Raw genomic sequence first — 23,501 nt, 5'->3', positions numbered from 1 at the left:
CAAAATTATCACCACGATCCAAAAGTTTACAGCTTTTGAGTTATATCGAAAAAACCAAAAAAAACTTATATATATATATATATGTTCACGACAGCACACTTATGAACCCATGTATGGGTTAATCTTGCATAAGAAGTGAACCAGTAGGTTTACCAGCCTGGCTCACTTCGTAAAGGCTAAAGTTACATAACAAGTGAGCCACCTGTTTCAAACTAGTTTTGTCAAAGTTAGCTGCGCGCACCAAATGTTTCTCAGAGATGTTCGCTAGATGTAGTACTAACATGAGGCCTATAGAATAGGAAGTACTGGTCGGCATACCCAAAGCCCTGTTGAAATTGGGTATGCACGATGATAAATTTGACTAATGATTTTTCTGCATTTTATTGCTCTATGGGAATACTGTTGATACCAAAAATTTTGATGTGGTTCAGACTTTTTGACAACCAAGCAATTTTCACAAAATTCAATATAGTTCAAAAAATTTTTAAATTTTTTTGAAAAAATTTTCTCCAAAAATTTTTTATTCTGTTTCTTGATACAGATAAATTATATATTTCAATGACTGTGCAATTAGAATTTCGATTAGTTAATTAGAACAGAAATTGAAAATGATTTTAAAAATTTTGAAATTTTGAAAAATTGGCTCATAAGCCTACCGCGATGCCTATATATATCTATATATAAACCTTATATAAGGAAACCTGAATTTTCGGGAATGGTCGTATCGTGATCCCAGACCCTCAAAACGTAAAGAAAAGTCACTCCCCGACCCAACTTCCACCATCGCAACAAATACAGTACTCCACTTTTCTTAAGAAAAGTCGGTAAAAACGAAACAGCCATCACAATTTATTACAATACTAGGGGGCTCCGCCCCCTGGCCGCTTCGCGGCCCAACCCCCGTAAATTGTTTATAAAGATCAATGGTCTAGTACCAACTAACTGTAACAAAACACTTGGAAAAAATTAATTAACAACTTACGTTTGATTAGTGAGATTGAAAATGCCACTAAAAAATGATCCAATAATAGAATAATGTGATCCAGAACACAAAAGATTATTGACTATAGCAAAACAATGAACCAGAGAAAATGAAACAAAATGCACATATCATCACTTGATAACAGATGAAACCAATTTTATAAGTAGTTGAGGCAAGTATCTGTCTGAGAGAATAGAAACAATCATATACGAGTATGTACCAACCAATATATTTTAAAAAGTAAGAGTGCTATTTGAAAGAACGAAAATAACCACTGCAACGACAATGAAAATTTAAAAATAGAAACCTCACCTACACAAGTCATTTACCATGCACACGAAAAGCTCTATAGTTTTTAATCGATTTAAGAGGTCGACAATAGGTTGCATAACAAACTAGTCGGGGAGCCCACTTAAGGATAAATTGCATCCCCCCCCCGTCGATCCTCCGGTACAACTTCTTTCTTAAAAGGGGAGTCCTAAGGAACATTTCTAGCCCTTGTACTAAAAAGCTGAAATTTATTCAGCAAACTAATTTCAATACGCTACGAAGTCAACTGCAGGGAAATTTCAAGTCGTTTTGGAGCCTCCGGTGACTTTTTGAAAATTCCTGGAGCCTCCATCAGATTTTTGAAACTTTAAATTTTCACAAAATTTTATCAAATGGAGATGGAAAGCTGAAATTTACTCTACACTCCAATTTTAACACCCTCTGAAGACGACTTTAGGTGGGCTCAAATCATTTTGGAGCCTCCAGCGACTTTTTGAAAATTACTGGAGCCTCCAGGAGATTTTTGAAAATTGTAATTCCCGCAAGATTTTACCAAATGGAGTTGGCAAGCTGAAATTTACTTCGCAAACTAATTTCAATACGATATGAATTCGACTACATGGTGGTTTCAAATGGTTTGAAATAGTTTTGAAGCTTCCAGCTACATTCTTGGAAATTTCAATTTTCCAAAAAACACCATACGACCTCTCAAAAGGTGGTTGGAAGCTCGAAAACGACTTGAAATCCATCAGCAGACGACTTCGTAGCGTATTTAAGATTAGTTTGCAGAATGAATTTTGACTTTCCATCTCCGTTTGATGAAATTTTTAGGGAATTTAAAGTTTCAAAAATCTAATGGAGGCTTCAGTAATTTTCAAAAAATCGCTGGATGCTCCAAAACGACTTGAAATCCCCCTGCTGCTGACTTTGTAGCGTATTGAAGTTAGTTGGCTGAATAAATTTCAGCTTTCCTACTCCATTTTGGTGAGATTTTCTGGGAATTTCGAGTTTCAAAAATCTGCTGGAGACTCCAGAACTGCTCAAAACGGTTTGAAACAGTTTCCAATCGATTTGGCATGTCAAAAATAGGGTGTAGGTATCTTAAATTTCAGCTTTCTTGGTCAGTTTGGTAAAATTTTGATTTTTTCCCTCATTTTTGGCTCAAATTTGATTTTCAAAAATTCACCAAAAATCGAAAAGGGCACTTTAGCACTTGAAATTTTGACGGGTGATAAATTTTTGTCTGATCTTTCGATCTACCTTTGTAAAGTTCAAAAAATTTCGTGCAGGTCCCATGTTGGAACGCAAAATCTGCGATTTTGGCTGACCTGTCAATCAAAATGGCCGCCATTTTGTATGTAGGGCCACTTTTTTTTTTAGTTAAAGGGCTAGAATTGTTCCTTAGGACTCCCCTTTTAAGAAAAAAGTTGTCCCGGAAGATCGTCGGGGGGGGGGGTGCAATTTATCCTTAAGTGGGCTCCCCGACTAAACAGCATTCAAGGGGAATACGGAGGAATTTCTATTTTTTTTCTATGTCCAGATCAAATTTCATTTTCAAAAACTTATTCATCTAGATAATTGAATACATATCTCAAAATGTTACGTTTGGCGCAAATCGCAGGTTTCTAGTTTTCCAGGGGTTCCCAAAATATCGAAATTACCAACAAAAAAAAAATGGATTTTTGAGTACCAGCGCAAAATTTTACCGAGCTCAAAATTTGGTAGGTTTGTGGTCTTTCAGATAGGTACTAATAAACTTTTTAAAAATAATACTCAGTGGTTCCTAAAATTATTTTTTTAATCGTAACTTTGGGAACCCCCCTGGAGCCTAAAAATAGTCATTTTGGGTCAACTAATCACGGATCCGTATTTGGGACATTTATTATAACATTTTAAGAGTGGTCGAGTTGATAACTGTCTGTGGCTAAAAAATGGCCTCATCGCAACTCCTCCTTTTTCATCTTTTGTGATATTTTTGTCAATTTTTGAGGTTTCATCATTTCGGACTTTGGGTGACCAAAAGAGAGTTTCGTTAATTTCTACAATATAATTTTTGATGTGTTATTTTAATTTTATGATTTGAAGTGTTTTTATGCCATTTCATCGTTATAAGGTCATTGACCCATCTATTTGTACTCTCGACGTCTGTGACTCACTTTTTTAGCTTTCCAAAGACGTTTGTCGGCTTATCTATGGTCTCGCTCAAGGTCATTGATCCGTCTGTCTGGCCTCTTAAGGTTTTAGACCTACTTATCTAACCTTCTGAGGATTGCCTTTTTGGCTGTCTGGGATCTTGAGGTCATTGACCCGTACGGATGGATTCTCAAGGTCACTGACCTTTCTGCCGATCCTGCCAAGATCGTTTTAATTGTCTGTCTGGGCTCTTTCACCTGTCAATATGACTTCCCAAGGTCTTCTGTGTGGCCTCTCAAGGTCATCAATCTGTCTCATTACCTTCTCAAGGTTGTTTGACTGCTTGTATGATCTCTTAAGGTCGCTTTATTACGTACCTACTTGTCTAATCTAGCTTGTCTGCGAGCATGTCTGGCTTCTCAAGGTCACTGACCCACTTGCCTAGCCTCTCATGGTTGTTAATCTGCCTGGCTGGCCTCTCATAGTCGTCTGTCTGCCTGCTTGTCTGTCATTTTAAGGTCACTAACCTAACTGTCCAACTTCCGGAGGTCGTTTGTCTGGCTGTCTAGGCTCTTATGATCATTAGCCTGTCTGTCTGGCTTCCCCAGGTCATATGTCCGCCTGTCTGGCTCATTTAGGGTCATTGATCTACGTGTATCTGACCCCTGCATGAGGTCACTGACCTACCCATCTAGCTTCTCACGGCTGTCTGTCTCACTTTCTGGCCTTTCGAGATTGTCAGCGTGTCTGTCTGGTTTCCCAAGGCCATTTGTCTATCTTTTGGCCCTCTTTAAAGTCATTGACTTATGAGTGCTTGGACCCTCAAGGTCACCGACCTATTGTATGCCTTCCTGTCTGGTCTCCTAAGGTTATTGACCCATCTATCTGGCTTCTCAAGGTCGCCTGGCTACTTGTTTGATCTTTTAGGTTCACTGACCCACCTATTTGACCTGTTAAGATTATTGACCTATCTTTCTGTTGCTATTCAAACCTCACATTCTCAATTCCCACTCATGAATCATGATCAGTCACTTTCACAAATTCATAAACCATTGAGTGGACAATAGGTATTGTACATATCTACGTATTTAAAAAAAAAAAAAAAAAAAATACACAATTAAGAAAAAAAAGTGTGAATCTATTTTATTTTTCGTGTGATTACAAATTTAGAAATATAAATAGGAAGACAATATTAAAACTTTACAAAAATTTGTCATGATAAAAATGTTTCCTTAATTAATTTATACACGCTATAAAGTATAATCTCTATAAAAAAAAGATATGGAAAATTTTAAAAATCAACCTTAATTTCAAATTCAGTTAATGATAGGCACCTACACCCACATTTTTTGTTCGCGAACACGGTGCTTATCTATATTTAGTTCATTAAAAATTAAAATCTTGCCTTAATTCGACGATTCAAATACATATTTTGGTAAACACATTTATCATAGGCCCTTAACAAAACACATTTAGATAAGGCACTTTTTCAAATATACGAATAAGTATCAATGGCGGAATTAAAATATCATCAATTTAACCCATTAGGTACCATGGACGAATATATTTATTCAGGGGTCATTCCGTGTCAATTCGACCAAGATTTCGAAATCGTGCCTTTCGATTTTGTTCAATTTTTTTCACATAAATTACCCAACCAACAACTCGAAAAAAACACCATTAGTTTCCCACACAGAACTTTCGGGGTCAGGTTGGTGTGAGTGTGAGAGGTTTCTATTGTTTTATACCTATTCAACTTTTCTTTCATGAAACTTGGTTCAAAACTGATTTCACAATTTCCAAATCTAATTCGAAAACATTCAAAATGTTTTCAAAAGTTAAAACACCAAAATTTTTTTCAAATTTTCAAATACCTACTTTTGTTTCTGGCTAAAAAATTCCAAAAAGTATCAATTTTTTCTCAATAAATTACTCAAAAGTCCCATTTTTTCATTAAAAAAAAAACGCCATAAAGTATTACTTTTTAACCAATTTTCAATAAGGAATGCAACTCTTAAAAAATTTAAGGCACAGAAATAAAATTCGAAAAGGTACCAGATGGGTTAACTCATCAAGCATCGACGTGTTTGGTTCATCTATAAATAACTAATCGTATCAAATCAAAATCTCATTAAGGCTTATATATCTATATCATATCGAAATAAATTACCTATCCTTTAAATCCGCCATTGTGCTGGATTTCACGATGAGGCGACTTTTAGAAATATCGACGAAATTATTACGTTTCATGCATAATAATCGATTTACAAAAATATTTTGGTAAATTATAAAATAGGTAGTCTACGTTTAAACAAAAATTTCCATTACATATCTGAATGCAAATATACTTCGTAGCAACAATCTCTATCATACATACAAAAAAAAGGACATTTCAAAATGAAAACAAAATATAAATATCTATATCCTTCGTAGTAAGTACATAAATAAATTTGAAAAAAAATTGTCTGCTAAATAAATGAACTGAGTCGAAATAGTATAGGTACCCAATTAATTGGATAGGTTTAGTTTGATTCTATTTTACAGGAAGTATTATAGGTATAGGTAGGAACAATTGAAGTTATAAAAATAGCACAACCTTTTATTTCAAAGAAAAGGAGAGAAATAGGAAGAAAACGTTTTCGAGCAGACCATTATTTTCAATTTGAATGATTTAATGGCTGCTTTGAGAGAAATGAAATGCATTAATGGAAAACAATTTGTGTCGTAAGTATTAAGGTGACTGAGATCTAAAAAGTAAAAACCCAGATCTAATTCAAATTCGAAGCTGATCTTCGAATTACGTAATTCTGTTCAAATATTTTTTTCAACATAAATGTTGATTCAAAATTTTGTCCAAGCATACCAATCCTCCCCCCTCCCTCACTATGTATAGTTAAAATTATGTGACTCAATATTAATTTTCAGTCATGATTTTTTTACAAAAACAAATAAAAAGTAGACTTATTTTAGGCGAATTTTTCTCACTCATGAATCATTTTAAAAAGAAATTATAGAATTTTGGCTCATATTCTCAGAACCTGATAGGCTACCTAAAAATCAAATGAACACACGTGAGTTTCTTTTTACCTATTATTGCTTTTTGTGCTTCAAGCGGTCTCTGCATCTACACCACAGTCCCCCGAAGCTATTTTAATAGATAATAATTCATCGTCGTAATTTAATAAAACTTGGTAGTTTTGATTGAAAAAAATGAGCATTTGAAAATACTTACAAGGTAAATTATACATCTAAGCTAGAAAAAGGTTTTAAAAAATTCGAGCACCGAAAAGCTTCGAAAGATATAAACTCGATAGGCCTACATTAAGACTATAATGGAAGGATCAAACTTGTAATAAGTTGGTCAACAACTTCCCTGCAATATCTATCATGATTTCACAGTCATCATTCGCACGTTCCTGGAATCGATTAGGTACTTTTTTTTTCAAGAAAGACTATCTTGGCGTTTCGCGTTGATCTTAGCCACTTCATGCTTTGCAAATCTCATCGTAATCGAAATTTTCCAGTTTTGGTAGACCACATTGATCATTCAAACGGAGCCATTTGTCAGCAATTTTACAGGTTAAATCGCGTCTGTACGAATGCAATGTGCGATCGACCACAGAAGGTAAATGAACACAGTCGTCTCCGCCAAATTCGCAAACTCGATAGTGATGCAGAAGAGCCACGTTCGAAGGTACATTCAATGCATTTTGAAATGGTAAAAATTGCCATACGAAATGATTACCAACTTCGACGACGTTTTTAACTTTGGCTATGTATTTTGATCGTTGCGTATGAGGATTGAGCTTCTGACATCGTCTGGTTTTTCTTATCGATAGTAAATTTTTTTCAATTTCGTTGGCGTTGTTTGAGTTGGAGTCGTCGTTCCATTGCATGTAGAAGAACGCATTTTGGAAGGAGTAAGCTGATACTTGGTTGGTATTGTAACGGACGCTGAGCCATCTGCAAAAATAATCATGATTTTAGTTTAATGGGTAGGTATTTTGAGAGATTGCGGAGTGCTGATCGTTTAATTTCACACTTTCTTACTTTAAGAGATCTTGTAAAGTCTTATTGAATTTAGGTGTGATTATTTCATCTAAATCGATGAACGCGACGTAAGGATACGAATACATATTTCTGTACAAACAATCGTTCAGTGCTGCGAACATGCCTTCGGTTCGGATTTCAACTTGTGATTGAATATTTAGATTCCACGAATGTACAGATACGGTTCCTTGTTTTATGTAATGGTTTAAAATACAATTGGTATTAGGCGACAACGACGAATTATAAAAAGTGAAATGGCTGGCTCCTAGTAGACGATTAAGTTCAATAAATTCGAGCAGTTGAACAGTCTGTGAAAGTACAAGGTAGGTATTAGCTACAATAAGTATAGGTAAGTTGTATTATTGCTCATTTTGTTGATACAGTGGGTATTTAAAACTACTCACCTTATCATAGTTATAATGAATAGGTTTGACACAGACGGCAATCTTGTCTTTGTTTTGATCGAGAGTTAAATCCGGATTATTTTGAACTAGTAAATTATTGCTAGCATCCGAATACGTAGAGTACTGATTATTATAAATGGATATTGAAACTGAAGACGGTATATGAGAATTATTATTTATATTGCATATTATGAAAGCAGCGCTGTACGGTAAATTCCAGTTCTCTCGGATTGCCTTGAAAAAAAGAAAAAAACAAATAGTTTAATATGTAGTCAGTAAGAGTGTAGGTACCCTATTTTGCAAGGTTGGAATTTGCCACCCACTCCCTAAAGTCGTACCTCGAGTGAGAAAATAATTCTTTACTTTTTATTTTCCCCTATCTGTGAAAAAGCAGTGCCGATAGCCCTGCTCCCACTTAAAAAAAAACATAACAAGGGGAAAAAATCAATTTATCCAAAATTCTTTGTTTCTGTGCCAGAATTTTTCTAAAATGATCCTCTTTTTCAAGAAAACACTTTCCCCGGCAGCAAGGAGCTCCTCAAAGTTTAAAAAAATGAAATACCTAAAATCAAAATATTATTACTCCCAAGGTGCAAACTGACCATATTCATGTTATGAGCCAGATCATTGAAAAAACCAACAAATTTATAATGCCCCTATGTTTAGCATTCATTGATGTTGAAAAAGCATTCGACTCTTTGAAAATGATGTCTATGATGACAACTCTTGAAAAGATTGGAATTGATCCTGCCTACCTGCATGTGATCGAGTATAGGTATCTACAGAAATGCCACAGCTTCTATTACAGTCAACGGAGAAACAGCAAACATAAGGCTCAAAAAGGGAATAAGACAGGGAGATGCCCTCTCACCTAAATTGTTCACAGCCACACTCTACAACAGCATCAGAGGTATATTATGGGGAGAAGGAGGACTGCATGGAGATCTCTGGAGAAAAATTGACCTATTTGCTATATGCTGACGATGTGGTGCTGATAGCACACGATATGGACAAACTTCAGGGAATGCTGGACAAGGTGAGAGATGCATGTCTAGAAGTGGGACTGAAAATTAATAAAGGGAAGACCAAGACTATGTGTAATGGGTTTGTAACTGATGAAAAATGTGCCTAGCTGGAGGATGATAAAATTGAAATGGTTGATGGATTTGTGTACCTGGGCCAGATGAATAACAATTTCAACAGAGAGATATCCAGGAGAATAAAGGCATCATGGGCAGCATACTCAAGGGTCAAGGCTACAAGGAATAATCAGAGAGAAGTCAATACCAATATGTCTGAGAAGGAAGGTAGCCAATCAATGCATCATCCGGGTGGCCTCATATGCTAGTGAGACATGGGTATAGACACTGGACCTGCATATAAGACAACCAACTGGCAGCCATCTTGGCAAAGTATCCTGTGTAACGCCAACTTATCCAGCTGGGTGCTCTTTGCAGTGCTGTAGTCGATTTTGCAGGCAACAGGGAAAAGGGAGGGTTACAGCGCTGCAAAGAGCACCCAGCGGGATAAATTGGCGTTACACAACTTTTCTTTACCATTTCCGTTCCTCTCGGCCTGCAGTTGGCTGTCTTATTCCGCAGGTCCAGTGTCTATAGACATGGGCATTGACAAAGAAGCTGGAAGATAGAATTGTCAATATGCAGAGGCGAATGGAGTGATCAATGCTGGGGATAACGCTGTGGGACAAATGGACACTGGAGAAAATTTGGGAGACAATAGGGACACCATTGACAAAATTATGCATAAAAAGAAAAACAGGCGTGTAGATGCGTATGCCTGAATTTGGACTTTTTTCAAAAAAAAAACCATGCGATTCAGCCTGCAAATAGTATGCATAAAAGTAATGTTAAAGAATGTAAAATTACAGAAAGATTGAAAAAAATTGCCCCAGGCCGGGATTGAACCCAGGACACTTGGTTTCAATTTTTTTCCGCATTACCTAACCCATTTGGCCACTTCGCTGCTTGCGAAGAGTGGAGTTATTTCCACATAAATGTTTGTGCGTTGCATAGTTGGCAAAGTTCACCCCGTTCATCCGTTCATGAACGTGAAAGTTCGCGAACGCGTTCAATTCCAGTGAACGTGAGCGTGAACGCGTTCAATTTTTGGTGAACGATATGATGAACGTACTGATTTCAACATGCGTTTTCGACTCATTTTCATCACTTTGAAACTTAAAAATAGGCATTTTTACGAACGTGAAAGTGAACGTGAATGGCTCCTGATGAACGTGAGCGCGAACGCGTTCCAATCTCAGGGAGCGTGAACGTGAACGCGTTCACAGTTTCCGCGAACTTTGCCATCTATGGTGCGTTGTGAACTTATTAAATTTCTAACATTTTTCTCCCAAAGTCCAAAAAGTGCAAACATTTATGTGGAAATAACTCCACTCTTTGCAAGCAGCGAAGTGGCCGAATGGGTTAGGTAACGTGGAAAAATGAAAACAGCGTGTCCCAGGTTATTTAATCCCCCCCCTAGGGCAAAATTTTTTCAATTGTTTTTTCATTTTATATCCTTTAACATTACTTTTACTCATGCTATTTGCAGGCTGAATCGCATGTTTTTTTTTTTTGAAAAAAGTCCAAATTCACGCATTGCTTGTGCTATGCATAAAAGCATGCGTTTTAGCATGCTATCGCATAATTTTTGTGGATAGGGGATGATGGACATTATGAAGACAGCTAAGCTGAGTAAGTGGTGCTGGTCTGGTCATATTGCTAGAAGTGGGGATCAGTGATGGGTGGTAAAGACTACTCAGTGGAGACCAGACAGAAAATGGGCACTGGGGAGACCAAAATGGAGATGGGAAGATGAGATACAGACATGTGATGGAAAATAGGGGAGTACATCCCAAGATGGGAGCTCGTGGAACGAAGTTGGGGAGGCCTTCATCCAGCAGTGGATTGAGAAAAAGGGCTAAAAAGAAAGAAGGAAAAGTCTGGTTTAAAAATTTTTAAAAAAATACCCAAAACTCTCGCTTATTTGCCAAAAATTTCCCGAAAAGTACCAATTTATGCCAATAATTCCTTAAAAGTCTTGCTATTTGCCAAAAATCTAAAATTAAAAATCCCGCGTTTTTCAAAAAAGCTTTGTTTTTTGCTAAAATTGTCAAATATCTTTTTTTAAAAAAATTTTTCGCTTTTTTTGGCCAAATTGCTGCCTACAACGTCTTGATAATAAATAATAATAATAATAAAAAAAAAAACAGAAGTGTCGTTTATTTGCCAAAAATTCCCCAACGAGTACCAATTATTGCCAATAATTCCCTAAAAGTCTTTCTTTTTGCAATCTTGCTTTTCGCAAGAATTGTCAAAAATGACATTTTGCAGATTTACCTACTGTAAAACATTCCCGCTATTTTTCAGTGAAATTGCCAAAAATTGCTAGAAGCCCTGCCTTTTGTTAAAATAGGTAATTTTATTGTCGAAAAGAATTTTCTGCGTGAAATAAGTGTCGCCTTTTACCTAAAGCGCCAAGAAGTCTCTTTTTTTTGCCAAAAATTGTTTAAATTTGTAAATTTTTGCAAAAATTCCAGAAAAATTTCACTCTTATTTTCCAAAAAATTATCCTAATGTATCAATTTTGGGAAATTTTTCGAAATTTTTGAACCCCCAAAAATATTTAATCAATGGAATTGTCCGAAAAATCGAACTTCAACCACATTTGTAGGAATAAAAGCACATTTGAAAAATTGGGTAGGTATAGCATTTCTAATCCGAAAAATCGCTAGAACAAACTGAAATTTGTTTACATCAAAATTACCTAGAATTGAAAACGTTCCAGATTTTTTTATTCAAAATTAGATTATAGATAGGTGGATGTGAAATTCTTCGTTTTTAAAACCTTTACGTTTACCGGAATACAAATTTTTTTTAAAATAAGGTGATAAAATGATAAAAAATAGCGGAAGGGGGTAGGGGGTTCAAAAAATTTGCGGGGATTGTTTCCTCATCGAAAGACATTATCTGAACCCATTAGAAAAAAAATCAGAGTGGAGGCCAATTTCACTCCTTATTCGGTCAGACTCTTTAGTAGGTACTAGGTAGGTAAATCTTACTGTGACTTTAGCAGGCATTCGTTCATCAGGGCTGTCTTTGAAATGGTAAATGCAGATCGCTTTATCGTGGAATTTCGTCCTTGTTGCACCTATCACTCTGATCACCCACTGTCGTTTACTTCTTTTATCCAAAAATGCGGAATAGACGTAAAATTTATACCTACAACGATAAAATAAATTAATCGGATGATTACCTACAACAGTAATGACTAAACAGGTAAAAAATAATAGATAGGTATAGACACTTACGTGGTTCCTGCAACTGGCTGCCAGACTGCATCTCGTGGAAGTAATGTGTTTGTGTTCTTATAAGACGTGTATTCTTCAAACTAATGAGTAAAAAGAAAAAACAAATTATGAAAAGTGATCATCGCGAAAGATCTCTTTAGAACGGATCAACAAACTCAACTCACATTTTCTGTTTCCCCTGAGCTTGCGTAGGTTTGTATGTGTAAAGTGTGATTTTTATAGTAAGTCGTTAACGTTATTTCGGTAATGAGTAATATTACAAATGTTATCAAAAACATCGACACAAAAATAAAATTGATATTTCCATTGCTTAGAGTAATGTATCTCATTTCGGCAGTGTTATCTGCAAAACACGAAATTTTAAATTAAAGTTAGGCGAGCTTTAAACGATAGACACTTTTTCTCAAATTTATACGGAGTATATTTTTTTTTGAAAAATTTTTAAAAATCAAATTAATTCAATTTTGAGTTACATACCTCAGACTCCACGCAGTGCTTTCAGCATGAAATTTATCAATCGTACAACCGCATCGTCGGATTAGTGATTTCATCGATTCCTATAGGAATTTTCGATGACGATTCGTCGTTATGTGTAGCGTGTAGCTCGATATGTGATTGATATTTACAACTGAAAAAGAATCCATGACTTAACTTTGGTGATAGTGGTGCCTTTGTGCATACCTATGTAGCTTTATATTTTAGATCAATGAAGTGAAAAGTGTACACAAGGATCCGCCCTATTTTACGGCGCAGCCGTTTTAAAAGGGGTTGCAAAAACGAAAGATGTACCTTACCTGTGTAATGTGTACTTTGTGAGTAAAATCGTAGTGCTAAGATTTCGATATACTTGGTGGAAAAGTTTACCTATACTGAAAGGTGTTGCTTTAGAGGGGATTTTGTCCAGGTTATTTATTATTAATATTTTTTTTTACTGTCGCAATACGACGTTTGAAGCATAATGTTTTGAAAGTTTTCTTGGAATGAGCAATAAATAGGAATAAAAAAGTATCAAATTTTTATTTCGAACTTACTCGTTTGTTGATTTTGTTAAAGCTTTCAAAGATTATTAATACCTACATTTTTTAAAATTTAAATTTGAAAAATGAGAACCTATACCTATTTAATGTGATGATGGTTATTTAACGTGGAATACAAATAGGTACCTAAGATTACCTGATATTGATGAAAATAAAGATGTTCTGGAGGATTATACGAAAAAAAAACACACATTAATTTATAATTTATGCATCATTAAACTAGATACAACGCAAATATTTCCAAAATTTCAATTTTCATTCAAATGTTTCTCGAACACAGCCTTCATCAAACATTTCAATTAAACCTCGAGAATAGATTTTGACGAAGAGATAAAGTGATTCGTGATAAAAAAAAAAGTATGGTAATAACGTTTTGAATTTATTTAATTTACATCCGATAGAAAAATTATCAAAGGATAATTAAAGTGATAATACTAAAAATGTGGATTGATCGGATAGGCTGGAAAGTGAGATAAGCTCAGATTTTACATTACAAAATAATGTTAGGGATAACAAATTCGGAATCTTTGCCTATCTCGTAAACTCGTATGCAATTCACGTTTTGTTTCTTGATAAATAGAATAAATTTACGAAATACATGCGTACACAAACCTACAAAAAAAAGATTGGTACCTTTCGAAAAATTAAAGTTACTTACCTAATTGATCGGCGAAGTGAGACTAACAAAGTGTTAGAAAAAAGATGTACCTATGAGGTTTCAGATTCAGAGGAATCTAATACTTTTACCTATTATTCAGGTTCCAGAGTCAATTAATTTCAAGTATTGTACTCGATAACAATAGGAACATAGTGTATTATTCCTGATTTGTTTGTTGCAGTTAGTTGCAGTTGAAAAAATTGGCCATTTCTTCTCAAATTGAATAAATCTATGCATGGATACCTACCTACCTACTTATTTTACGATCATTGTTTTATTTCATTAATAGGAAAATTCTTGTTTAAATTGAAATTTGTGAAGATGATAGTACGAAATAATGGTTTTCTATTCTAATTTACTGTAGCAAATTCAAAATTAATTTATGTGTTTGATGAAATAAAATAATAATTTGACAATAAAAATGCAATTGCATTGCTTGCGCGAAACATGGCCAATCAGGATTCAGGATTAGCGAATTAGTTTCGAATGGTAGGTACTAAAATTAGCCTGTAGGATCGTTTAGTATGCATTTTATTTTTTTGTAAGAAATTCAAAATAATAGTTTTCAACAGTTTTGAAATTAGAAAAACATTCAACTTTGGAGAAAAAAAATTGCAAATTGAATCTAAAAATATTTAGGCAATTGGCAATTCTTTTATTTTCATTTAAGAAGTTGTTGTTCTCTAGGAGAAAATGTACGTTGGTGATACTTTTTCTTCGACTAAGTATTTATTTTTAATTTCATGGTGGAATCATTTTTGAAATTTCAACCTACAGTGAATTACAATTACGATTTCATTTCACTCCTAGTCCTAGATTAATAAAAAATATAAAAATAATTGTTGAACAATGAACAGCTGGCGAGACACGGGGCCTTATTTTGTCAGCTCGTAGGAGGATGTGATGCAAATCATGCAACAGGGTGCAGTTTGAAAAATACATACCTACTTATCTAGTTTTTACATCATTTATGTTCGTTTTGAAAATTTGAATTTGAATTCATGATTTTTTTTTCAATTTTCATAGTTCTGAACTTGATTTTTTTTTGTATTCATGAACTATTATTTTGTTCATTTGCGAATAGGTTATTTTTTTTATTCGTTTTTGGTGTTTTTTTTTTTTTTTTGAAATCAAGTATCAAGCACTCGACTATTTGTTCAATTTATTTGATAAGCCAAATTTTGAATTTATGATTTTTTTAAACTAATAGGACGTTGCGAACTAATTTCACCAGAGGGGAGGGAGGAGAGGAGATCTTAAAAATGACAGTGAAAAAGTTGCACCTAATTAATTTGTACGCACTTTGCAATTATTACCTAATACTTATTGTGTTTAAATATACTTAACTAATTTGTTATTAAAAAGCTGGAAAAATTGAAAAATTTAGATAAAAAATGATGAAATACATATAATGTGAATTTAATTTTGAAGAGTTTTTTTTTTTTCGAAATTTAGGTCCTCAGGAATATTAAGAGAAGTTTAAAATATTGCCTGAGTGGAGCGAGAGCGAAAATTTTTTAGGGAATCACCTTTGAAAAATAGTAGGTTTCAACAATTTGAAACACAATTTTATAATTTACAAACTTCACAGTTGTCAGAGTTCATCATTGAACAATTCAAAATTGCCAACTTGCCAACATGTCACTCAAAATTGCAAACTTTTGCTAACTTCAAAATGTCGGGGGAGGGGAGTGGTTTATGGTTTAGAACCTCCCCCATCCTCTTGTCGCTTCCTCCTTTCTTCAAAATTCAAAATCTCAAATTTTAAATTTTTTATACTTTTTTTTTTTTTTTTTTTTTTTTAATTAAGTAGTTAAGTACTTATTTTGTGACCAAGTTTTTTTTCTCTTGTTGATTCAATTTTGGATTTATGAGTGTTTTAAAGTTCTTCTAAACTTGGATTTTTTATTCATTTTATTGATTTTTTTTCAATTTTTTAATTTTTATCGAGTATTACTTGATCATATTTTTTTCATTTGCGATTGATAAGTTAATTTTGAATTTATGAATTTCTTCAATCTTCGAAGTTTCAATTTCAAGTTTTGAGTTTTTTATTCGTTGCCATTTTCTTTTTCTTTCTTTTTCTCATCAAGTATTACTTGACTATTTGAGTTAATTTTGAATTTATGAATTTTTTCAATCTTTCAAGTTCAAAGTTTCAAACTTTAAGTATTTTAATTTTTATCTGTTTTTTCAAAAGTATTCCTAGACAAGACTATTCTTTCATTTTAAATTTGTTTTATTTATTTTTTTTCGTTCTGTTCTTACCTTTTTTTTATTAACCTACTCAACTATTTGAGTATTTAGTTTAGTTCATATTTTATTAATGAGTAAATTTAAACATTTTTCCACTCACTTTCATTTTTTTCCCCATCAAGTATCACTTATTCGACTTGTCGACTACTATTAAGTATTAATTCATTTATTGATGAGTCAATTTTGAATTTCTGATGTTTTTCTTTTCAACTTTCATTCATAGTTCTAAAATTTGAATTTTATAATTCATTATTTCTTCATTTGTAAACTACCTAGATCTATTTTTATTTATTTTTTTGTTCATCAAAATAAATATTACTTAGATATTCGACCACTTTGTTCATTTTTTGACAAACCGTCGAGCCAACTAGCCAAGGCCCAATTCTGAAAATTATTTATGAATTTTTCAATCTTGCACCTCATCCACCTGTAAGCTGACAGAATAAGATCTGGTCTGGTGTAAGGTGGGTGAGGTGACGAGAGGGGAAGAATAATATTTTGGAATTTGGAAAGATAAAGGAATCAATCATCATTCCGATATTTGAATAATTTTATTTAGTGTTCGCAAAGAATATTTTAGACTTTAGTTGAATGTAGATTTGGTTTTATTCTCTAACTTTTTATAAACAGAAACAAATCGTTCATTGATGTTGGTCCAATCGATCTAATGGACAAAGAAACCACTTCCGTTCAAAATCACATTCTGATTCCGGTCGGCTTACAACGTTTGTATGAAGTTTGTCGAAATGTTTATCCTAATCAACCAAATCCGCTGCAAGTTTCCGCCGTAGTCAAATACTGGTAAGAATAATGCAATATTAGTATGCATCTTGTAATGAAAGAAAAATTTCGTTCGCTAAAAGTTGACTTCATTTCACAGGCTCGGTGGTCCTGATCCTTTGGATTATATCAGTATGTATGCTAATCATGGAGTACCCGAATTGAATATTCCTCCTCATTGGCATTACGTTAGGTAAAATACATCTACATTCTTAATCAAAACACCTACGAATGAGTAAGATTATATTTTATGTGTTGAATTTCTTTAGCTATGGATTATCTGATTTACACGGAGATGGTCGAGTTCATCAGACATCCTGTTCAGGATTACCGAGCGGTTTTGGTTTCGAGTTGACTTTCAGATTGAAAAGATCACCGAGTGAAACAGCACCACCGACTTGGCCTGCTACTCTTATGCAGTGTTTAGCTAAATATGTTTTTAATTCTGGTATTTATGTTCATCTATCTCTGTCTCATAGTTTTCTTTATGTATTACGTCTCTTTAAACGCAGTACTCTTGAATTATTTTCATTCAGGTAATACCTTATGTGTCGGAGATCACGTAAGTTGGCATTCCGGCTTAGATGGTAAACCACATTCGAAAATACACCACATTTTATTAGACAAAGATCCCCAATTACCCACCGTCGATGGTCCTTGTGGTACCGTTGAGTTTGTACAGATAGTTGGTATTTGTAAAGAAGAGCTGGAAGCTGCTCAGAAATGGAATGGTTTTGGTGTTTTAAATATTTTGAAGAAATTTCCCAAGTAATTAGCGGTCATTTACTCAGCTTACGCCGGTATTATTATCGATCTTATTGTATCTTGGAACTGTTTACAGATTAGGTGGTGAATTCCTTGTAACAGATATGAGTAGAAGTCAACATATGTTCGAATTAGATGGTGGAATATTGCAAGAAGTTGAAAACGGTATTATCATGGCAGGATCTAATTTAAGCGGAGTTAGTTGTCATCTTGTGTGGTCAGATCGTTTCATTTCACGTAATATTTCCTTCGTTATTTTCACCATTTTTTTTGACGTTTTTATGATTTATTTTGTTTATTAATAATTAATTTTTTTCGTTCGCAGGTAAAGAAATTTCCAATAAGTCGTGTTTCGAAGACGAATTCATCAAAACGTACTGTCCTTACATCAATTTAAATGAAACCGATGATTTGTATACACAGAAATTGCAAAGGTATTGATCGCATAAGATTGTAATAATGATTATTTTTCAAAGTACCTACTACTCTTTAATATTTTTATTTAGTTTCAGTATCGGTGACAATATCGATTATTCTCAAAGTAAAGAATTTCCTCTACGGTTACTCGACAGTTTGCATTTAATTTTAAACGAAGAAGCTGGACATTTATTACCTTTAGTTGCTAGGTACGTATTCGTTGATTTGTCAAGTCAAGTTAGTTATTTCATCGACTTATTAACGATATCTTGACTCTTTTTTTAGTGGGAGACTGAAACACGGAAGACATTTCACATTTAAATCTACCAGCAACGAAATAGCAGTGACGTTTGTGGCTCCTGATGTAACCGGTTCTAGCAAATTCGTCAATTCGAATCAACCTTTCGCTCTTTACGGATCTTGGTTACAAATTTACATCGCGGAAAATTTTTTACCCGAGTTGGAAGCCGCTGTGGATATTTTTAATAAATCGAACAAGGTATTGGAAAATTTGACGAAAGGGTTATAAAACTCGCTTCATTTTATTATTAGGGTTTATGGTAAATTCTTTGGCTTACCTTTCATTAATTTAACGGAATATTTTCGGCGAACTCGAACGGTTTGGAACTAAAGTCTTGAGTTGAATTTACTTCACACGTTATATCAAATTTGATAAATATGTATTGCCAATAGATAAGAAGGTGACTAACAGAAAAATGAAGGTACCCTGAGTTATATACCACTCTTGAGGTTCGGAAAATTGAAAGCAAACACTGAGTCAATATTTTGTAAACGTATACGTTAATTGGATTTCACTTTGAATAGGTACTTAGTAAGGCTCTTATCAAGAGTGTTTTTTTAATGGTTCAAACATTTACGAAAATCAACGTTTTGGTGTTTATTGAGAATAGAATAACGATGACTGAATCTCTAAATAATTTGGAATTTTTAGTACTTCTTATGTACGTTTTATAGAAGCAGATCGCCGGGAATTGAAAAAAAAAATCGAATCGATCTCAACATTTTTGAAAACTTTTGCGTGTAAAGAACGCGTTAGAGTAATGTAAACATTTTCTAGAAAGCATTAAAATCACAAAAATTACTCAAAACTTCTCAAAATGCATGATAAAGTGTTGAAGATATAAAATTGATGTAAAAACACTAAAAAAAAAACATTAAAATGACTGAAAATCACCAATACAAAAAAAGATGTAACCAACCTTTTAAAATGCTGTAAAAATATGTAAAAAATTAATAATCACTGAAAATCTCCAAAAATATTTGAAATTTTGGCAAGTAGATAAAATTTTTCCAATATCCGCCAAAATGCATAAATTCTGATGAGTACCTATACTTTCTCCTAACATACTAGTTGAATAAAAAAATTGTCTAAAACGTGCTCATTTTTTCAAAAAACTTTTAAAAATATCAGTTTTTGGCGGTTTTTTTTGGTAAAAATATGCGAAATACTTGAAAATGTATGAAACAAAAATTTTTCAGTACGTAATTTGAACCTCAAAAATCAACATTGCCGAAAAAACTGCCAAAAAGTCATATTTTTTATCAAAGTCGTAGAAAATCCTGTTTTTTGGTCAAATTTTCTCGCTTGCTTATTGCAAAAAATCAGCCTGATTTGTCAAAATTCCAAAAAATCTTACCTTTTGGGGAAAATTGCGATAAAAGTCTTACTTGTTGTACAAACTTGAAAAAAATTTTTTGTCAAAAATTGCCTTTTTTCATAAAAATTGCTAGAAAGTGATTTTTTGCTAAAACTGCTGAAATCCCTTTCTTTTTGGTCGACATTTCCAAAAAACCTTGCTTTTTTGTTGCAAAAATTTTTATTTGTCAAAATTGCAAAAACAAAAAATTTAGGTTTTATTAATAAAAAACTTACTTATGCTTACGTTTTTTGTCCAAATTTTCAAAAAATCGTACTTTCTCGTAAAAATTGTAAAAAAAATACCCATATTTTGTCAAAATAACCAAAAAAAAACAATGGTTTTTTGTAAAATTCAATACAAAGTACATATTTTTTTTTGCCAAAAAATCTCAAAACAACTTGTTTTTTTCATTTTACAATATTTTTCTAAAACTTGAACGTCTTACTTTCATTTTAATTGCCATAGTTGCAAAATTAATGAAGCTTATCACAACAAAAATCACCTTATGGCGATTTTCTTCGATATCAGCAAGGCTTTTGATACTATTAAAAGAACTAAAATCCTTTCCACCCTAGATTCTTGGAACATCAGAGGCAATATGTTATACTTCATATATAATTTCCTACGTATTCGAGAATTTGAAGTTCGCATTGGTAATTCTTACTCTGATACACATGTACTCTTTAATGGAGTTCCTCAGGGCTCAGTCATTAGTCCAACTTTATTTCTAATTGGCTTCAACGATCTTGCCAACTCAGTTCCACCATTAATTTCTAAAGCTCTCTTCGCAGATGATTTCTGCATTTTCATAAGCTGTAAACATCCTAACCTTGGAGAAAATCTACTTCAACAAGCTGTCAATCAAATCCACACATGGACTCAAACCAACGGACTCAAAATTTCCCTATCAAAGTCCACAGCAATTCATTTTTGCAAACACTATAAATGTTCTAAGAACCTTAATGTCCAAATCAACAATACACCTATCCCTATCTCAAGTAATGTCACTTACCTTGGCATAATCTTTGATAACTCATCTTCCTGGACCCCACAAATTCTGAGTCTGAAAAATAAATGCTACAAAAAAATCAACCTCTTGAAGAAATTATCTCATACCTCTTATGGCTCAGATCGCTTTACTCTTCTAAAATTATATCATTCTCTCATTCGACCAATTATAGACTATGGCGCACCTCTCTATGGTTTTGCACCCCAAAACCACCTCAATTTGCTCAATACTATTCAAAACACGTGCCTAAGACTAGTTACTGGTGCCTTTCGTACCACCCCTATTGATAGCCTCCTCTGTGAATCCTCTGAACCACCCCTGAACATACGACGACATCTTATCTCTACAAATGCTACTCTTAATATTCTAGCAAATCCACACTTTCAGACCCCTCTGCACTTTATGATTCCTTCCAACATACTTCCCTACAACAACGATGATCTCCTAAATTCTATCACTTCAAAAAACACCCAACTACTGCATTTTCCAATAAACCCCAACCCACCATGGCTTTCTTTCAGTCCAAAAATTGAACTCACACTAACAGAAAAATCCCAAAGACACTCTGCAAATCATATCCAAAACTATAATACTCTCCTTGCCAAATACCCAGACTTCGTTCAAATCTATACAGATGGCTCAAAATCAGCAGACAGAGCGGGCTGCTCAATTATCCATGACGACCAAGCAATACCTTTCTCATTGCCTCGCCACTTTTCAGTACTCTCAACTGAACTTTATGCAATCAAACTAGCGATCGAGTATAGTCAAAATCTTATCTCTAACAAAATTCTAATACTATCAGACTCCCTATCAGCCCTACATTCAATCCAAAATTTCCGCAAAAAGAAACAACATCCAATCTCCCAACAAGTAGTCCAAATCCTATATTCATCAAATAAAGATATCATCTTATGCTGGATCCCTTCCCACTCCAAGATCCCTCAGAACGAAAAGGCAGATGAAACAGCAAAACTATCACTAAATATGTTCCCAATACCAAATATTCCAATTCCGCTCTCAGACATAAAACGAGACTGCAAGATTTTCGTTCATCGTTCTTTTCAGAGATCGTGGGATCTGGTCCCAAGTACCAACAAACTCAAGCCTATAAAGAAAACAATCGATTCCTGGAAAACCTCCTTTCAAACATCTCGAAAAGATGAAGTCATTTTGTTCAGACTTCGAACAGGCCACTCCTTACTTTCTCATGGCCATATCCTAAATAAATTACCCAAACCACTATGCGAAATCTGTAATATCCCTATCTCAATTAACCACTTAATAACCGAATGCCCAAAATTCCAATCTGAAAGAAATCGTCTAATCCCAAACCCCACTCTTGAATCTCTACTGTCTGACAGTAATACTCAAAACCTTAAACTCCTTACCTTCCTGAAAGAAATCGATCTGTACAACAAAATCTAACTCCAAATTGTCTCCACGTCTCTAGCCAAACGGCTGTACACGGCGTGGTTAAATAAATTAAAAAAAAAAAAAAAAAAAAAAAAAAAAATCTACTTCTGTATTGAAATTGATAGAACACTCGTTTTATTTCTAAAATTGTGAGGAATTCTTACATTACCTTTGGAAATCAAGTACTATGTATCTGGAAAACATTAATTCAGGGGAAAGTGGTTCTTTGGGAAATATTAATTTAGGTGGAAAACGTCTGCGTAAAATGTTTTCAAGGAAATCGTCATTCGGGACGATAATATGTAAGAACGTGAGAGTGAAGGATAGAAGTCACAGTTTCGTTTTCGAAATAGACCTTTCAGAGGTGATTTGCCATTGCCACTGTTTGTTTGAATTTTTAAATTACGTCAACATAAATTTTGTTGGTGCATACATATTTAAATAAATTGTTCGTGTTTCTGTTTCAGGTATCCTTGCCGAAAACTTTCTATTGGCCTTGTCGCAGATTTGCCATTAGTGTCATCTCTGAGAACTGATCTACGGAATCAAAACATCGCTTCGATGATCTACTAATTTTGAGTTTGTGTATGTTCCTAACTCATACAGTATTAGATTGAAATATTTTATAGAAATATTTGCCATAATTATTATATTTTGCTCAGAAATGTGCCTAATAATCTACAAAACTACCTGAAATATTTTGTATTTATGTATTTGACGTGTTTTTAATTTTATATTAATTTTTGTATTCTTGATAACACATGGTTACCTATCTATGGTGCGGTTTTATTATTTTCTTTTTACTGTGTATGTACAGGACTTGGAAGATTCGACGAGAGAAGAGTATGATATCGATCAAAAGGTTAGCTCGATTTATGTTCATTTTGAAATCAATCGAAAGAGATTCGTAACCGAAATTATTCGTTATAATACGCGTATCGGGAAGAAATCCGCGAATTACTATTCTGAACCGAATCTCTCAGCGCGGCGTTTGAAATTGCTCGTAAGATCGTATTGTTTTTGTATTAAGGTATGACTAGCTAATTGATTGAAACAGATTTGAGGCTGTGGGAGCTTCGGATGAGTGACAAAGTTGTCAAATCGAAGCAGTTATGCATCAATCTAGCTTAGGGATGAGGGGTTTACAAGTTAGGATTTAATAATACCCAAGTATAAACTTACTCATGAACGTTGCTCGTTGGTGTTCTCTTGTTTTTAATGCGAAAATTTGAGTACTTACCTGAAACAAAAAAAAAAACGAAAATAATGTTCAATTATGTCCTTAGTATTGTACATAGATTGAAAATAAACCTAGTTACGTACATTATATTTACCC

The 23,501-nt window shown here is 33.8% G+C and overlaps 3 protein-coding genes across 5 annotated transcripts in view; 1 reads left to right on the top strand and 2 right to left on the bottom strand.

Moving 5' to 3' along the window:
* Nucleotides 1-23,501, bottom strand: part of LOC135849973 (ferritin heavy chain-like) — a 226,659-nt gene that overhangs the window by 173,048 nt on the left and 30,110 nt on the right. The window lies entirely within an intron of this gene.
* Nucleotides 4,503-18,772, bottom strand: LOC135849969 (uncharacterized). 2 transcript variants are annotated; one of them, XM_065370641.1, is made up of 8 exons: nt 18,658-18,772; nt 12,644-12,794; nt 12,331-12,509; nt 12,167-12,246; nt 11,918-12,077; nt 7,840-8,073; nt 7,436-7,743; nt 4,503-7,348 (listed from the first exon to the last, which is right to left on the bottom strand). In XM_065370641.1, exons 3-8 carry the CDS (start codon nt 12,493-12,495, stop codon nt 6,871-6,873), a joined length of 1,425 nt encoding a protein of 474 aa, XP_065226713.1. In that variant the 5' UTR covers nt 12,496-12,509; nt 12,644-12,794; nt 18,658-18,772; the 3' UTR covers nt 4,503-6,870. The 2 variants fall into 2 exon arrangements, with proteins under 2 accessions (XP_065226713.1, XP_065226712.1); XM_065370640.1 differs by lacking the exon at nt 18,658-18,772 and adding an exon at nt 13,340-13,532.
* Nucleotides 16,608-23,367, top strand: Su(fu) (suppressor of fused). 2 transcript variants are annotated; one of them, XM_065370643.1, is made up of 10 exons: nt 16,608-16,918; nt 16,998-17,090; nt 17,167-17,345; nt 17,434-17,665; nt 17,739-17,899; nt 17,988-18,096; nt 18,169-18,288; nt 18,365-18,578; nt 22,633-22,750; nt 22,983-23,367. In XM_065370643.1, the coding sequence occupies exons 1-9, from the start codon at nt 16,785-16,787 to the stop codon at nt 22,699-22,701; spliced, it is 1,311 nt and encodes a 436-aa protein (XP_065226715.1). In that variant the 5' UTR covers nt 16,608-16,784; the 3' UTR covers nt 22,702-22,750; nt 22,983-23,367. The 2 variants fall into 2 exon arrangements, with proteins under 2 accessions (XP_065226715.1, XP_065226714.1); XM_065370642.1 differs by lacking the exon at nt 22,983-23,367 and having other exon boundaries at nt 22,633-22,941.

Source organism: Planococcus citri, chromosome 1 (genome assembly GCF_950023065.1).
Source record: "Planococcus citri chromosome 1, ihPlaCitr1.1, whole genome shotgun sequence".
Classification (NCBI taxonomy): domain Eukaryota; kingdom Metazoa; phylum Arthropoda; class Insecta; order Hemiptera; family Pseudococcidae; genus Planococcus; species Planococcus citri.
This window is presented reverse-complemented; position numbering and strand designations above follow the sequence as displayed.